Here is a 17,991-nt window from a genome sequence, read left to right on the forward strand (position 1 = left end):
ATAATGAAATCGCGAATTCTAACGAATAAAAGCGAAATATTTTTTCGTCTTATTTTATTAATCGTATTATTACAATTTAATATAAATATTTTTCAGTAAAAACAATTGTTTTTATTTTTAATGTCATTACAGAAAAGCAACTATTACCTCTTATTAGATCTTATAAGTACTGACATCTGTTTGCTCAAAATGAATTTTTTCGAGCGAATAGTTCAATGATTAATTACCAGACAACATTTAATCGTAAATTAAATATAAAGTTAAAGGAAAACTAAACAATCATTTAAGGTTCAGTTAGTAATTAAGTGTACTGCATCGTATTAAACTTTTATCTATCGATTTAGTATCAGTATATTTCGTTACTATATATCATATTAATAGATTTTTGGCAATTTTCCAAGCTCCTCGAAAAACTCCTTACGGCTTCTTTTATATAATGTAATTGTGTAAAAGTCAAAAATCAATATTTTCCCAACCAATATTTTCCATTCTGATCATCCTTTCAATATCTTACCATGATAAAACTTCTTTTGCAAAAATTTCTTATTTTTCCTTCTTCTTTTTTTATTCTATTAAAAGATTATCTATGGCATTAATTTTTTTTTTCTCCAAATATTGGTTAAAAACTTAAAATTTATAATTGTTATCGAAATTTAAAACATCCTTCCAACCGTAAAATGAGTTTCTTCTGAAAATAATAATCTGGGACAATGGTGTAGGTTTCGAGATCATTAAAATACAACAATACTTGAGATCATTAAAATTTTTATAATTTGTATAAAATTAGGAATTTAAAACATTAAAAAATAAATATTCTTATAAACTAAAAAAATATATACATAAAGTACTAAAATTATTCTGAAGGAGTTTTGCTGAAAGCAAAATGACTTAATTTTGATTGTTTTTTACCTTCTTGAGCATCAACATTTACTGTAGCTTCTTCTGGTTGTTTACGTTTGATACCAATTGTGGAACCGAAAGTTTTCACCTAAAATGAAAAAAATTCGTTTAATCAGAATTGTGAATTTTTGCGTATAGTAATATTGTTTAAGATTAACGGAGGAAAATGTTTAATTTATTGTAGGTAAACTAAATTTTTTTTACCTTTGGTTCTTGAACATTTTGTTGAACTACACTACCCGAAACATCAAATGGATTTGGATGGCGTCTAAATGGTGCTTTACCATTTTTACTAAATGGATTACGTTTACTTTTTGAATTACCAATCATAGACATCAAAGATGGTGGCGTATCTTGTAAATTAGAAGACTCTGATTCCATCTAGAAAATAATAAAATAATGCAATATTGTCTATAAATATTTTTATAAATTTCCAGAGAATCATTTTCAAATACAAAGAATTTAGATTATGTTAAGTGATTCTCTACTCCATTTGATGTAAATTTGGTAAAATGTTTTTGGTGACTGATGTATTCTTAACATAACTATAATTTAATGTGTTAACGAATTACTTTAAAAATCGTTAGTTTATAATAAATCTAGTAAGACGATAAACTGACTGAGATTAGATTTATTTTCTAGGTTTAATAAATCAACAATGGCTAACTATCAGTTAATAATAATATAATGATATTCAGTCGTCAGACTTTAGCATGATGATATTGTTTATCATATGGTCGTTTTCCCAAATTTTGGCCAAATTATAATCGTCCATGTGTTAGATTATCCTTATGTCCACTAAAACACTTTTATAAATTATGATTTGACTGGTAAAGATTTTTTGTTTTTGAACTTAAAATAAAAGCGTCAGATGATAAATCTTATTGTTCTTTAACAATATATCGTCAGTTTACAATCTGACTAGATTTATTATTAACTAATGATTCTTATCACAGTAAACCGGTGAAATATGCACCGATTGAAAAAAGAATGATATAGAAAGCTAATGGCTTTCATTATTTTACAAATTACCTCAGAATCTACCGATTTACAGCTAACTACACGATTATTTCCATCGTGTTTTACCGGAAGAGGTCGTAGAACATTTTCTGGCATGACTTTATCATTTCGATTTTCTTTTGTCGATAACGAACACATTAACTCTTGTCTATTATCACGTATACTTGAAATCTGAAATTAAACACTTTCAAATTACTATGAAAACATTAAATTTTGGGAAAGCTTTACCATTTCGTTATCAGACAATTCATCTTCTTTATCATCTTCACCCTTTTTTTCAATCAATTCTGTTAATTTATCAGCCAACGTAACACGATTTCTTTTTGACGCATATTTCCATGCGATTTCAACAAATCTCGGTATACTTATTAACATTTCGGCCAGTTCAAAAGAACGTTGTTCGAAATCACATCCGACAGCCATCTAAAAAAAGAAATTTATAAAATGAAATAACCCGTTTAAACAGGATCACATAAATTTTAATACCGTAAACAGTTTCAATGCTGATTCTAAAATAGTTCCAGTTTTATCCTGTGAATGTAAAGCTCGAATAAAGGTATCTTCAATTTGTGATTTATCACTTTCCGGTTCACAGACTGGAGTAAAGAATCTATGCTCGGACATAATTGGTTTTGGTGTAATTGGGGGATAGCAGGACCCTTTACAAGATATTGCATTGATCCATTGATTAATTTCATCGATACTTATTATAAATAAACCATCAGATACACCTTTTCGCTGAAAGAAAATAAATACGCCTATCAGTGACAAGTGACAATTTAATATGATGTTAAGTAAAAATTGTCCGCTTGTGATGTTAAGTAAAAATTATTACTTAACATCACAAGCGGACAATACCACCCCAAAGAAGTCATCAAAATTTTGATTAAATAAAAAGAAAATGATATATCTTTTTATTTTGACCTTTATTGAAATACTTTCCAAGATAATACTCCTCACTAAATAAATTGCGAAGGCATATAAAATATACCTTGAGGGATATTTAGACTCTATAAAATACTTACTTTTACAGAATGGTCATAAACAGGATGCCATGCTGTTGATTTTGGTGAAAATATTCGTAGCATTCCTCTTGAATCAAAAGCAGATGGTGATCCTAAGTTTGTAAACCCTAACCAAGCTAGCGATGACCCTGGAGTCAACGGTAATTTCATTTCAGTTGTTTGCATGCTAATTCCTGAAGAAAGAGTAAAAATATGTATAGAACACTAAACAAATCACTTTTAATCATCCCACATACCAATGCTAAATATTCGCTGTGTATATTGGAGAAAAATTTGCGTAGTAATTTGACGAAACAAAAACCTTTAAAACTTTACGCGATCATAAAACCAATCCGCATACACATTTTTAGTCCCTGTTAATTTTATGTGAAACTCATGGAAAAATTATGGTACATATTTTAGAAAGGTTGCACAGTTATTGAAATATTTTAATTTTTTTTTTTATATATTACTTTCAAAAGGAAAATTTTAATAAAAAAAATTATATAAACATAAGCCAAGTTAATTTTGCACGAAACTAGTACTTTTTGAAGTAGTACAAGCGATGTCTTGAAATGAAACGTGGATTTAGAAATAAAAAATTTACACTACGACTTTTTTGAAACATTATTTTTCAAAAAAATTTCATAAAATTAAGTAGGATTTTGTTGCTCTTGTACTTTTTCCGATTTGCGCACTTCTACCAAGTACTATATTTCAACAAATAAATAATAATAAAGCAAAAAGTAGCATAGTATTACCAGTATTTGCCAATTTGTGTGTATATAAAACCTCAAAACTCGGAAAAGAAAACGATCGTTGACTTTTTATCCAGAGAACCATTGATATATTATTGTGTACTTTCTATAAAATAATTATATTACTAAAAAAAAATTTTTCGCCGAAAATCAATTTTCATTTAAATTTTACCAGGTTCTTACTACGGTGTGAATATTTAGCGTCGGACTGTGAGAGGTTTGGAGACTTGAAATTGTTACATACCCTTGATATTAATTATCATCAACATTATATTCTGATCATCGCCAATACCTACAGAATTATGGTAGGCTACAATAATTGAATTCGCTTTGGAAGCAATTGCAACCACTGGTCCCGGTATACAAACTATGTCACGTTGGGTTCCATAAATCGAAAATATTCGTAGCATTCGAGCATCAGTTGCAACGGATACCTGAGTTTCTGATGCTGTTACGCATATGATTTCTTCTCCGTCGGGCATATCCATTTGCCATTCCTTGTTACCACTTAGTGTAATACAAACTAATTTACTGGGTGCTTCACAGGCTAATGCCAAACAACTTGTGGACAATGAGCTCATAGTATGACCCAGAACATTACGAAAATGCATTAAATGATGTGTGTTAATATCATGGAAATTAACGTCGATAAATGAAGGATTTGTATCATCTCCAGCAAAGGCACGGACTACTCCTACATCATTCCAAACCAAGTACCGTTCATTTAAGTGACTTGGTGTGGAACTGGGTTGAAATGGGGCTTGTAAACGATTTAATGATGAAATTAAAGGTACATCGACAGAATTTCGGGATTGGGCGCGAGACGACTCTGGAAGAAAAAGTTAGTTTTAAATCCTTTTTCTCTATTGTGTCAAATCAAACAAACCTTTAACTGTTGCGTCATCGCCGGTATCGCTTAAGGCACCATCTTCTCCAATTCCTAATGTAGTACTAGCTTTTAATTTTTCTAGTGATATTGCATTTTCGTTATCTTCATCGTCATCACTAAGTCCAAAATTTTCTGAAATATCTTCAATTGTTTTCATCAAAGTATCCGAAGTTTTTTCGATGTTTGATCCAGACGAACCATTACAACCTTCTATCGCACCTAACTGACCGGTAATATCACAATAAACGATTTCACCAGTACCTACGGAAAAATATGATTTTTATAAATCACTTTCGTATTTTATATATAAAGCAGTCTACGAAGGGCTTAGAGTTAGTGAGAAAATTTACCTAATGGGTTCCAAACCATTGCGCAAACATCGTTCTTGTTTGGATGTGGCGTACTTCCAATCAGTTCTTGTGAGGCAACATTCCAAACACTAATACAACCTTTGGAAGTAGCTGCAGCTATATGATTTCCACATGGCGAAAATGCGACTACACTAAAAGGACCTTTTGCAGCAGGATCACTTAACGATACAAATTTTGACCAATTTTTTGTATCAATAACAACCACTTCAGTTACATCTGGATATGCAAAATAATGACCATTTGTTGGTTCAAAACTCGTCCGACCTAAAAAAATAAAACAAAACAAAAGAAAATATAACAAAACACGTCATTTTGATATTAGCGGTTTTATTATTATCAACAAGGTATCGACCAAACCCGTAGACTAAGAAACAATATTAAGGGGCCTTCACAATCACAAAATTTTCAAAATAGATTCTTTCAATTTTGAAGATACTGTAATAGGTCGACAATAAGTCAAATGAACTAAAAAAAAAACACAAAATTGTGTTAATTATTAATTTTTAATTATTTTCAACCATCGAAATTTTAGCTAAAATCGTAATTTCTATTCAAAACGAGAAAATTAGTTTTCTAAAATTGTATAAAATTTCGAAATATCAAAAAAGGAAAGCATTTGACAATATTAGAGAGGTGAAAGATTTTGGAAGCATGTAATAAATTATCAAACGAGATAAGTATCCAACTTATCATCATTTCTATTATCTTGTATCGGAAACCATAATATACACAATTTGGGAACTAAAATATCTTACATAAAACGGTTGCACTTGCAAAACTGTTTACACAGGGTACACAATTGAATTCTTTTATAGCAGTTTTTTCGTTAACAGACCATATTTTTAATGAACCGTCTCCAGAACTTATAGCAACATGTTTTCCTTCAGGGCTTAGTGCAACGCTTAATACAGGGCCTTCAATGTCGGATATCGTTTCAATAACTTTATTATCAACTAAAGAAACTACATGTACAGTCATATCTTCACTGCCTGCAGCTAAAAACTAAACAAAAAAACAAAATATATCATTTAAAAAACAAAACAAAAAATAACAAAGGAAAATCGAAATCATACTTTTCGTGTGTTATCAAGCGCAATATGATTAACATGAGCTGTGAATTTTGTTAAAATCCCCATTCGTTTTCCATCGGGGAAAGATAAAATTTGTACACTCAACCCATCGTTCGCTACATATATATTATTGCTATCATCCAGCAGCACACATTGGGCATAATCTCCGGCTAATAACGAATTTGGATCATCATCTTCTACACCTAACCAAACTCGGATATCTCCATCCCGACCACACGTTAATAAGTGTCTAGAAATAAAATTTAGGATATATCATATGGATTTTTTATCAGATAATAAATTTTTACTAACTTCCCATCACTAGAGTAACACACATCTGTATAACCATTAGAATGTGCATATCTTAAAGGACGACGTTTTAGTGTCATAATTTAGAATTTACTATTTAAAACAATTTCTTAAAATTCAGTTACAATTGCATTAAAACTTAAAAGGTTCATTGAAATGTCTAATAAAAAAAAGGCGCGAAACTTGTTTCAATTTATATACTTCGTGAAATTTCGTACCAATTCGTGCTTTTAGTACAATAAAACAGGGGTGTACTTCCTTAAAGAAGTCATTATATTCCTTTTTTATATGCCTTCTTTAAATACAATTAACACAAAATATATTTTGTATATTTTGAATGATCTTTGCTAAGAATTTGTAAATAATTACCCTCTTAGGATATGCACCTCTAGTACCATGCAATTTATTATTGAATCAAAAATTGTATTGGTTTCAAAGCATACAAACTCCAAAAGACAAAAAAAAAGATTTTTATTTCCGAACAGAAAAAAATCACTACGATAAAATTTTGACCTCCAATCAAAAATTTTATATGTTAACATTCTTTTCAAAACATGCAAATTCCAAAAATCTACATATAATAATAATTTTTTAGTTTTTATTCTCAGCAAAATTTTAGCCAATTTGTTGATCCATTTTGTATTTTCGACTCGTTTTTTTTATTCCACGCAGAAACCTTTTTAAATAATATTCCATTAGGGCAATCGGATATTGGCATGGCAATAACATTGCCTTTTGTATTAACTTGTTAGTTTACTCTTGAACAGGAAAAATTAATCATTTTCAAACCTTTTAAAATAAAAATACCTAATTTGGATGGTACTGTTGAACTAGAAAATTGAATCTACATTTTGATAATAGGGAGTACAGAAAAACATATAATCAACTAAAAGAAAATTGGTTTGAAAAGTTTTTATTTGGGAAAAAATATTACATTAACAAATAAAAACCTATAATAACTAACTTATTAAGCAAATATTTTCTCATCCCTGCGTTTTTTTGGTTGTGGCGGTGCTGCACCTGGACGATGCTGTGCCTCAGGATGATTTAATAGCTCTGATGGACATGTAGAAACAGGACTTGCTTGTAACATTAAACGTAGATCATAGAACAATTGCGAATCATCTTTCGTGCAAAAACTGATAGCAATACCAGTTTTACCAGCACGCCCGGTACGACCGATACGATGTGTATAATCTTCAATCGTTTTCGCCATATCGTAATTAATAACCATACTAACATCTTTAATATCGATACCACGCCCAGCTACATCCGTAGCGACCAAAATATCTTTACCACCACTTTTCAAAGTAGCCAAAGCGTACTCTCTTTGTTCTTGACCTTTACCACCATGCAAAGTACACGCATTGTATCCCAATTTTTCCAAACCTTTAGCCAAAACATCTGCACCCTTCTTTTGGTTGACAAATATAATAATCGGAGGTTCAACCCCACGTGATAGAATTTCCATAAGTTTCTTACGTTTATCACTCTCACCCATAATATGTACAATTTGTTCTGTTCGCTCTGTTGGTTTACCAATCGAACCAATATAAACAACAGCTGGTCGACGTAAGTATGTTCGGGCTAATCGTTCAACAGCTGGGGGCATAGTGGCTGTAAACATCACAGTTTGTCGATACTTTTTCTTAGTGTTGTAATTCGCTAGCAAAACTGTGGTATCTTCAGCTTCTTCTGTATCTGGTTTTAAATTTGTAACTGGCATATATTCTAAAATTTTCTGGACATCTGGTTCGAAACCCATGTCAATCATACGGTCAGCTTCATCAAGGACAATATATGTACATTGATTTAAAACCAAATAACGATTTTCGAGAACATCGATTAAACGACCTGGGGTTGCAATTACTACTTCGCAACCTAAACGTAATCTAAAACCTTGCTCTTCTCGGCTAAGACCACCCACTACAACCACAGTTCGTATACCTAGAGGTTGTCCAAATTTATTAGTTTCATCTTCAATTTGTTGAGCTAACTCACGAGTGGGAGCTAAAATTAATGCATACGGTCCTTGATCTGAATCCTCTGTTCTTTCTAGTTTAGGTAAACTTTGAATCCAAGTTAATAATGGAATAAGGAATGCTAGTGTTTTACCCGAACCAGTTTCAGCAACACCAATAATATCTCGGTTTTGGATACCAATTGGTATAGCTTGTCGTTGAATTGGAGTTGGTTCCTTATATCCAACTTTTTCGATGATATCAAGAATTTCTTTTTGAATTGCAGATTCTTTCCAATTTCGTATTGGGTCTGGAATTCGACCTCCCTTAATTGTAATATTGTAATCTTCACGGAATATACGCCAATCACGTTCAGTCATTTCCTCACGCCGTTTTTCGCTCCAATGACGATCATCCCATTGTTGTTTCTCTTCTTTTCGGCGTACTTTCTTCAATCGAACCTTCTCTTGTTCTTTTTCAGCTTCTGTTCGTCGTTTTTCAAGTAATTCTCCATAAAATTTAGATTGATCACGTTTTTGAGCTTTTATATCAATTCCAGCTAAATTTCCACGTCCAAAAAATTGTACTTGATGACGTTCTTTGTATAAAGGATTATAATCAACGCTGGTATCTTCCCCGGCATCCCAATCAAATACAAATTTTCGATCGTTTAATCTTCTAACCCGGCGTTTTTTCTTTATAATACCCAAATAACGTTCTTTGATAGCTTCACTTTCTTTTTCCTTGTCTTTGTCTTTGTGTTTGTCCATTAGATCTTGATGTGTAGGTCGACGAAATTCTCGATCATCATATTTACGTAAATCGTCGATTTTCGACATGGATATTTTACGATCTTCTGATTGTTGTTTTCGCAGATTATCAACTTGCTCTTGACGACGTTTTAGTGCTTCAGCAGCTCGTTGCTCTTTCGTTAGAAATACTGGTTTACTCTTAGCCTCTTCTTCCGCTTTCTTCTTTGCTAAGAGCTCTTCTAACGATAATGGTTCACGTTTCGCTTTTTCCTGTTTCATTTCGTCCTTAAGTTTTTTCTCATCTTTAATTTTTTCAGGATCAGGTGTTGGTGATTTTTTATCTTTAATTTTATGCTTTTTATCCTTATCACGATCATTACGATCCTTTTCATAATATTTATCTCGATTACTTTCTTCATATTTGTAGTCACGCTTGCTGTCTTTTTCACGAGATCTAGAACGTCTACGTTGATGCCTTGCATCACGTTCTTTAGAGCGCGAACGGGAACGTTTGGAACGGTGATCTCGATCTGATCGTTCTCTAGATCTGGATCGACGTTTTTTTAAATCTCCAGCCATTTTATAATTATTTACTAACACCTATATTAATTTTTTATTTATTCTTAACGTGATTATCAAATCATAATTTTAAAACAAACCTTATAAAACGTATGTTTACGTTTATTTTGACAAATATATGTTAGGTTAGAATCATAAACATGATTACAATATTATTGAAATGTAGAGCTAGTGTAAAATCTGTTGCAAATTAGAGAGCTCGAGTAAAATCAATTGAGAAACAATGGTTATTCTCCTGTAAATTTGTGTTTAAGTGAATTAGCACTGTTAGCAGGTTGACGCTCTAACCTGTAGATTTCTATATTATTTAGTATAAGGAAGCTTTAACGTCTTTTGTAATAAAGGAAATAAATTTTCAAGTGAATAATTATTTTTAATGAAAATAAATAAAACAAAAGGGTGGATTAAAACAAAATTTATTTATTTGTATTGTTCATGTATTTAAATAATTTATACATTACATAAACTAGATATACATTTTATAGGTAAAATATAAAATACTAACTCAACATTCAGAGAACATTTTGCATCCCGAAATCCAAATTTTCCAATAAATAGTTTTAATAAAATTTCTAAATGAATTAACTGAATATTGAAAAAGTGGACTTTAGAAATTAAAGCAGAGTGCTAAGTAATAAATAATTATATTAAAAAAATCTTAAGATCGTGGCAAACAAAAATGTTACTGCCATGGATATATACAAAAAAGTAAGATAATTTGCTAATTATATTAAGAAATTTTTAGCTAAAGAACCATTAATTAATCCATTACAGTAGCACTTCGCAGTGTGATATGACCATTAGCGAGAAAAACACATCATTCGAAAGAATGAAAGTTTAATTATTACACATTTATCCAGCTGTCTCTTATCCCACTCATACTCATCAAGAAATTTCCGTGTCTCCAACGTTCGAAAACTAACATTAAAACGTACAATGAGTCACAGATATTTACATTTTTGTGCGTAAAAAAAATTACTAAAATTGCGTTTTTTTATGATTACTAAATTAAAAGCCTCTTCACATTAGAACCAATCAAATCCAATTTCATGGTAAAAATTATTCGGTGAAGGGTAGTAATCAGTTTCTATTTTAACTTTTTAAAGTGTGATAAAACATTACAACTTCTTTATCGGATACATTATCAGTATAGAAATTGATTATAGCGCCATATTTACAACCAAATTGTAATTAAATATGAGGGTTGATTTTTATGAAAATGATCAAATGTAAAAGAAAAATCATATTAAGCTCGTTTCTAAATAATCTGTTAATTAAATAGCAAATCTAGTGGATTACGAAAAGTTATTCAACATTGACAGTAATTAATTTTGCTAGTTATGTAGGGAAAATTAAGGTTCCAAATTAGATGGTTTTAGAGACTGGCTTATCGAAGGCTTGAGTATTGGAGTTCTATATGCGAAGAGACTCTTGAATGACAGTTTCCATAAAATTATAGTATACCTATTACATAATCATTTTACAAAAAGAAAAAAAAAAAATTATACTTTATTGAGCAATATTGTGAATTATTTCAAACAATATCACTAATCCCTACAACTTAAAAAAAAATTAATGCTCTGCTACGAGATAATTACACGAGGAACATTCATCTGAAAAGCTTTCATGCTCGCAGTCCTTGTGATGGACACTCACGTGGTTCGTCAAGGTATGTTCAAGCGGTACACGAAATTTTTCATAGAAAAGTATGTAATTTCATTTATATGCGAATGAAGGCTTCTATATTTTTATGCCTGAGCGCTCAAAAATACCAAGACGTTATATGTTAGAAAATCTGATATATTGACTGCCCTTTGTCATTCAGTGAATAAAAGAAATAAAAATATCGACTGTCAGTATTGGTCAGATTTTCTATAAAGATGCACTCCAAATTTGAATGGTATAAGCATGTAAGCATCCAGGAAGAACGCATCTAAGCATATACGGAATTAACTTAATGCTTTTAAAAGTAATTGTATTTTTATTTTGTTTATTAAATTTAATTATTAATTTTATTTACACTAATAATTAATTAATGAAGGAATGAGTATGGAAGTACCAATGTTATTTTTAAAATAAGAATACAAAATTGCTTAAAAAAATTTTGAAAGGTTTTTATGATGAAAATTTGTTTTATTGTAACGCATAAACACTGATCTAATGAAAGAGGTTTATTTTATCAGTAAATTTTCATACTAATAAAAATCTGAACGATTGGTTAGCATCTTGGTTGGAAAAATTCAAAATGAGTGCCCAAATTTTTAATCAGAAATTTTTAATACGATAATCCGATGCTCTTTTGACGAGGTTTGAAAGATGCTTATAAATTAGCCTGTATGTTTCATTCACATTGTTTAATCATTTCATTAAAGTTGCTTGATACCATTCTTTAATTCCACAACATATTTTAAACATTGTACAAAATATTTATTTTGACATATAGTTGCAGTCACAGAATTCAACTGATAAAAATTTAGGTTCGCCCTAAGAATTTAGGCTCCAATCTGGGCAATTTATAGAAAAAATCTTTGGCAATTGCCTAAATGATTTCTTTAGAGCGCGCCTATTATTTTGGCGGCCATTTGACCTTTGAATTACGCTGTCTTACGAAAATTTTACAAATTGCACTAGAATTGAATTAAATTAAAAATAAAAATTTTAATATAAACTCTGAATTAAACTTTAGACATAACAAAATATTTTGTATTTTTTCACTCCCCGTCTCTCGTAATCAAAGATAAAGTATGAAAAGGAGTGATGATATTAAAGGGCGAAAAGGGATGGACAAGTACATTACTTTATATTATAATTTTTTGTACATAAAATATTTATGAGAAAGAAATATGGAGAGTAAATATAGCAATTAATATTTATGAGGAAACGAAGTGGTTTACTAAATCTGTCTGAGCGGCATATATTTAATCAACTTTAACAACACTATAAATCTTACGAATAAACCAGAAACAGGCAAAGAATCCAATTGTTCCTGTTAATAAAAAGAATAAAAATACCATAATCATTGTATAACCAAAATATAAAAATGTTGATGCAGTATCTTCAATGTTTAATTTGGATACAAAATAGTGGCAACAGTACAGGAATAAATAAATCGCTGTAAATCCGGATGTTAAGAAAGACCTGAAAACAAAAGAAAATTAGTTTTTTATTTTTTTATAGAATTTGGTTTTATTTTACTTTAAAATTTAATTATAGAATTTGGTTTATATTTTAAAAGATTCGGTCCTTAAGCAAACATTTTTTAAGCTAGTACATTAAAGCTACTAGACCATAAGGTAATCAAATCGGGATTATACGTTTTTAATTTTTTAATAACAACAAAACAAGAAATATCAGTATGCTTTTTATACATTCTAGATCAGGGATCCATTTTAATTTAAAAATTATTTTGAGTAAATAAACGACACTTCGCGGTAACAGCTATTCTATCGCCTATTGTTTGAATTCAAGAGAGATTCGAGGAAAAATGTTTTTTGCAAATCCAAATAAACTTTAACTCAAAGTTCAAGCGAAATGTATAATATAGGCTGCCCAGCTTGAAAATGCACTAACTTAAAATACTTATACTGAACGAAATACAAAAATCAGAATCAAAATATACTCTTTGTAGAATAAAGATAAAATTCAATCACAATCTTCTGAAGGATAAGAAAAACTAAAACGTGTACGTTTATTAAAATATCCTGAACTTGAACATTGCTAACATGGGTCAAGTAACTTCGTAACAAAAACGTTCCGGTAAGTGGACCGATGATTAAAAAAAGGCATAAGATTTCGCACGAAGGCTCGGTATTCATAATTTGTGTAGCAGCAATGATATTGATAACACGTAATTTTATTAAATAATCGCACTTCTATAACCGAAATAACCTGTATTCTGACCTCAATTAATGGAAGGAACTCTCTCTAAATGAGACAGATATTTATTTATACCTGGATATCTGAGACACTGGGTAAGTGGAATACCTGTAGTAATGAGATAAATTTGCAGGTCCCTTGGTGTCTCATTTAACCAGGTTCCACTGTATTTATAATATTCAATTTTGAGAATTCATCGACTAACTTGAAATATTTATAAAAGGCAAAGTTGTAGAAATTAAAATATACGACAATTTATTATTTGATCATTTTGTCTTTCAGTTTAATATTAACAGAGTTTTTAATAAATTATAATAATCAAGTTGCTGTAACTAGAAAACAAAGATAATGGATTAAAATGTATGCATTTTTTTTTCATTTATTTTACGATTATTTCAAACCGTTAGGATTTTCATGAATATTATTATTCTTGTCGCCGACTTATCTTTTAATAAACTCTTTGCCTTACTAAATAAGAAAGAACCAAATTGTTAAAAGTTAAGAGGCAACAAACGTCGATATATTTTGTACTTCGTTACGGACAAAATTTCGCAACGAAGGGACAGATGTAGGGTATTTGCAAAAGTTAGAAAAACTGTTAAGACCCATGGCGATATCTCTGATTTAAATTAATAATTTGTTAAGACCCATGGTGACATCTCTCATTTAAATTAATAGTTAATTCATAAATTCTTATAAATGCGCATGCACAAAAAAGTAGTTCTTATTATATTATTAATTAATTGAATTTTGTTGATTAATTCTAAACATTGTTTGTTGATAAATATTCTAACTATGAATTGTAAACTAAATAATAATCCTGTGAGGAATTATTTATCATACAATCATTAATTTCATGTCATATAATTATTAAAATGATGTATTAATGCGCCATAGCCGCCATTAATACATAGATTGGTTTGGTTTTAACAAAAACAACCGCCATTACAATTAGCGTCTCTAGACCGATTAAGCGTCTTTTGACCATTTTTCATCAAAAATATCAAATATTATTCAACAAAATTGTGCAATTTTGTGTTATATTCATTATCGAATAATTATCAAGATAATTAATAATCAGTGAAAGTAATTCCTAGTTTCTAAAACGTGAATTACATGTGCTATAAAAGTGATTGCTAGTTCCTAGAACGTGAATCACTTTTAACTAGTTTCCACACTAGCATTATTATTTAAGTGATCACTATTTAATTCGGCGGTTGAGCTCACCCCAATAAAGCTTGTGAAATACCAAGTAATTATATTTTGATCGGCGGTTGAGCTCACCCCAATAAAGCTTGTGAAATACCAAGTAATTATATTTTGATCGGCGGTTGAGCTCACCTCATAAAGCTTGTGAAATACCAAGTACCTATCTTTTGATTATATACAAATAATTTATTATCATAAGCTTGTGAAATACCAAGTGATTATACTTTATCAATTTGTTAATTGTTGTTCAATTCATCATATGTACTCATTGTATAATTCATTTATATAATTTCTGTATCAAAAACATATTATCGAGGAGTTTTTTTGCCCAGTTATCACTGGTACAATTTTTCTTCTCTTGGGGAATAAACATTCATTTCATAACCCCAAAAAATCAAGTGTTTCATTTATTTCACCATTAAAAGTTCAATCATCTACATCATCAACAAAAATCAAGATACAACAAAACACGGGAAGTATTTTCAGGAATAGTTTCCGACTATACAAAAACTCTAACGTGAAATCTTTCTAAAGATGACGATGTACAGTTTTCGTAAAAATGATAAAAATCAGAATACAACAAATTATCCCCACACCCATTTAAAGGAAAGAATTCATCTTTTGGTTAAATAAAAAGTAAATATTTCATTCTCTATTTTGTCTAAGAATACTTACCGCCACCACCAGTGATAATCTTCGGCACATAAGTGGAAATAGCACAAGAGTATTGTTGTCTCTGAACATGTGATTACAAGAATAATAAATACTAGAAATAGAAATCCAAACATATAATACATTTGGGACGACCATAGCGAATTCAATATGAAAAATAATTGTATGAAAATACATCCAAACGGTAATACACCACCCATAATTACTCCAGGTATTGGTTGAGTGTAGAACGATTGTTCAGGTATTTGTCGTGGTATTTGATTTGTTCGGACAGGATGTTCCAAGGCCTAAATATATAAAACAAATTTAATTTATGATGAACATTTAATAAATTAAAATTAAACTTACCCGTTTACTAAATCCAAAATATGAGCCAATAAATGTCAACGGAACTGATACTCCAAACCAAAGCGCTAATAATGCGAGTAAAGTAGTGAACGGTACAGCTGCTGAACTAGCATGGGCCCAAAGTACTAAATTCAGCAAGAAAAATACTGAAAATACAAGTCTGAAACAAACAAAACATTTACAATTGTAAAGTTGTCTCGTTTTTGGTAACAAACGCTATTAATTACCCTGGACACAGCATAGAAGTTAGCAATACATTTGATTTCCATTTTTCACCACCAAAACTTTTGTATATTCGGGCAGAAACATAACCAGCCGGTGTGCCCAATAGCACATATAATATTAATGCGCATGTCATTAATGCCCCACGATTCGCTGGACTTAAGAAACCAAGACAAGCGAACGCAAGTGTTATCAGTGTCATACAAAATACTTGGACACCGGAGCCAAGTAGTACAGATAAGAGCATTCCTTTACGTGGTGGGCGAAATACATCACCATGAACTAGTTTCCATCCAAATTCTTCTTGAGCATCTTCGCCACATTCCATCTGATTGTACCGTGCAATATCTTTATGAAGAGTACGTAACAATATCATGGCTACCATACCTAATAAAAATAAAAAAAATTTTAAATATTTTTGTTCTTTGCTTCTTTTCAATTATCGCTTAATGCAATGGTTATCTAACCTGATAAAAATAGCACAATACACAACGAATTTACGATACTGAACCATTGGATATTCGCATGGGGCATAGATTCCAAAATATAATCCCATCGTGAAGACCATTTCACCGTATTATTCATCACAAAAGTAATCGAATATGAGTAGGTAATCTCCAATGTTTCATCTGGTCCCAAGTCTTTATTAGTTAAAGTCATCGGATCATCACGCTCATCAGGACTTTTACATGTTATATTCCCTTTTTTATGGGCAATAGACCTGGGTACAACTTTTATGGATATAATACGGCCTTCATTTTCATTGCCCACAGCCCAATCTTCTTTGGCACCGCTATGATAGGTAATCGTGAGATCAACATGATTAAACAAATAATACGTATTCTGTTTATTGTAGTTAATATCCACTTCACAGATACGTTGTGGTGAATAATCGGGAAAACATCCCATCGGAAAACCAATATTACAAAAATGACGTCCATCCGATATTGGATAACACCATGTCACTGGCATATTATCTACAATCCAATGATGTTGATAATTTAAACGCATTCCTTTTTTTAATCGTTCCAAATACTCTAAACTCTCTTTATTATTCCCGGAATATTTGATTGTGCAAAGTTCTTTACAGGATTCATTCTTTAAAAATTGTATTTGATATGCGGATGGTCGTATTCGTTCTCCAAACACTACTTGTCCTAAATTTTCCACAGGTGATTGTTGCTCAGTTTTTGGATTACAAAAACCAAAATACTTATATTCATATGGTATTACAGATTCTTCCGTATTTAAACGATTCACGAATAATGGAACTTCAGACTGAAATTATAATACAAATTTCTTAGAAAAACGCCAGCAAAACAAAGACCTTGAAACAACTTAGTTTTAAGCAAATTATCTCAAAATTTATGACTTTTTAGGTTTTAAGAGAAATGCAAGCGGATACTGTCATTGTTAATATTTTTAGATGAGCCACATCATCTCAAAAAACAGTCTAATTTGCCTCTTAATACAATGATAATAATTTAAAAATTAGGTCCCAAACTTTTAGGGGGAGTTAAAGGAAGAAAATATAAACAAAGGTAATTGCGATTCAAACAAGTCTCCTTGTATGGATCGATGAAGGTTTTTAATACTTTTCGTTCAAAAATTTTGAAGAAATTTATTTTTTTATACCTATGTGTGGGTATAAAAATTTATTTGGAAACTTACTTTGCATGATTCAGATTCACCAGCGCTACCTTTTTGGCAATAATTGACAGGAGCCAGGCCCGGCAAATAAAAACATGATGCATTATGACAGATTGTCAATATTACAACAAATATAAATATAGATTTATTAATCATTGTTATTTTATCTTTAACACTATTTATTATTATTAAATATATTTTTAATATTAATTTAGTTTGAAAATGTTTTATTTGATAAACGTCATCACTGGGTTTTATCAAACACCAAAAAAATCACTCATATACAATTGGCAAAAAAGTTATTACCAACTGCGTTTTGAAATATACAATTTGTTTAGTTTTCACATCAGTGGTGTATAAAGGCTGTTTTACATTATTTCGTTATTTAAACATATTATTTT

The 17,991-nt window shown here is 30.4% G+C and overlaps 3 protein-coding genes across 3 annotated transcripts; all 3 read right to left on the reverse strand.

Moving 5' to 3' along the window:
• Positions 1-853: 853 nt before the first annotated feature.
• Positions 854-6,490, reverse strand: LOC123291427 (WD repeat and HMG-box DNA-binding protein 1). Its single transcript, XM_044871722.1, has 12 exons — positions 6,325-6,490; positions 6,016-6,262; positions 5,698-5,944; positions 4,922-5,206; positions 4,569-4,832; positions 3,927-4,511; positions 2,946-3,118; positions 2,407-2,658; positions 2,149-2,343; positions 1,933-2,091; positions 1,105-1,281; positions 854-988 (listed from the first exon to the last, which is right to left on the reverse strand). Exons 1-12 carry the CDS (start codon positions 6,399-6,401, stop codon positions 854-856), a joined length of 2,796 nt encoding a protein of 931 aa, XP_044727657.1. The 5' UTR covers positions 6,402-6,490.
• A 747-nt stretch (positions 6,491-7,237) lies between these two features.
• Positions 7,238-9,744, reverse strand: LOC123305687 (probable ATP-dependent RNA helicase DDX23). The gene has a single exon (XM_044887475.1). It carries the CDS (start codon positions 9,611-9,613, stop codon positions 7,289-7,291), a length of 2,325 nt encoding a protein of 774 aa, XP_044743410.1. The 5' UTR covers positions 9,614-9,744; the 3' UTR covers positions 7,238-7,288.
• A 1,990-nt stretch (positions 9,745-11,734) lies between these two features.
• Positions 11,735-17,857, reverse strand: LOC123305691 (transmembrane 9 superfamily member 2). Its single transcript, XM_044887479.1, has 6 exons — positions 17,612-17,857; positions 16,408-17,218; positions 15,946-16,327; positions 15,719-15,878; positions 15,374-15,657; positions 11,735-12,751 (listed from the first exon to the last, which is right to left on the reverse strand). The coding sequence occupies exons 1-6, from the start codon at positions 17,744-17,746 to the stop codon at positions 12,532-12,534; spliced, it is 1,992 nt and encodes a 663-aa protein (XP_044743414.1). The 5' UTR covers positions 17,747-17,857; the 3' UTR covers positions 11,735-12,531.
• Between the last annotated feature and the right edge of the window lie 134 nt (positions 17,858-17,991).

The sequence above is a fragment of the Chrysoperla carnea genome, chromosome 1 (genome assembly GCF_905475395.1).
Source record: "Chrysoperla carnea chromosome 1, inChrCarn1.1, whole genome shotgun sequence".
Lineage (NCBI taxonomy): Eukaryota > Metazoa > Arthropoda > Insecta > Neuroptera > Chrysopidae > Chrysoperla > Chrysoperla carnea.

Coding starts and splice junctions, on each gene's coding strand:
- LOC123291427 (XM_044871722.1), bottom strand. CDS start 6,401: ATGACACTAAAACGTCGTCCTTTAAGATATGCACATTCTAATGGTTAT. Junction 6,263..6,324: donor TGTTACTCTAGTGATGGGAA/GTTAGTAAAAAT, acceptor TTTTATTTCTAG/ACACTTATTAACGTGTGGTC. Junction 5,207..5,697: donor TGCAAGTGCAACCGTTTTAT/GTAAGATATTTT, acceptor TTATTTTTTTAG/GTCGGACGAGTTTTGAACCA.
- LOC123305687 (XM_044887475.1), bottom strand. CDS start 9,613: ATGGCTGGAGATTTAAAAAAACGTCGATCCAGATCTAGAGAACGATCA.
- LOC123305691 (XM_044887479.1), bottom strand. CDS start 17,746: ATGATTAATAAATCTATATTTATATTTGTTGTAATATTGACAATCTGT. Junction 17,219..17,611: donor GTGAATCTGAATCATGCAAA/GTAAGTTTCCAA, acceptor TTATAATTTCAG/TCTGAAGTTCCATTATTCGT. Junction 15,658..15,718: donor ATTTTGGATTTAGTAAACGG/GTAAGTTTAATT, acceptor TTATATATTTAG/GCCTTGGAACATCCTGTCCG.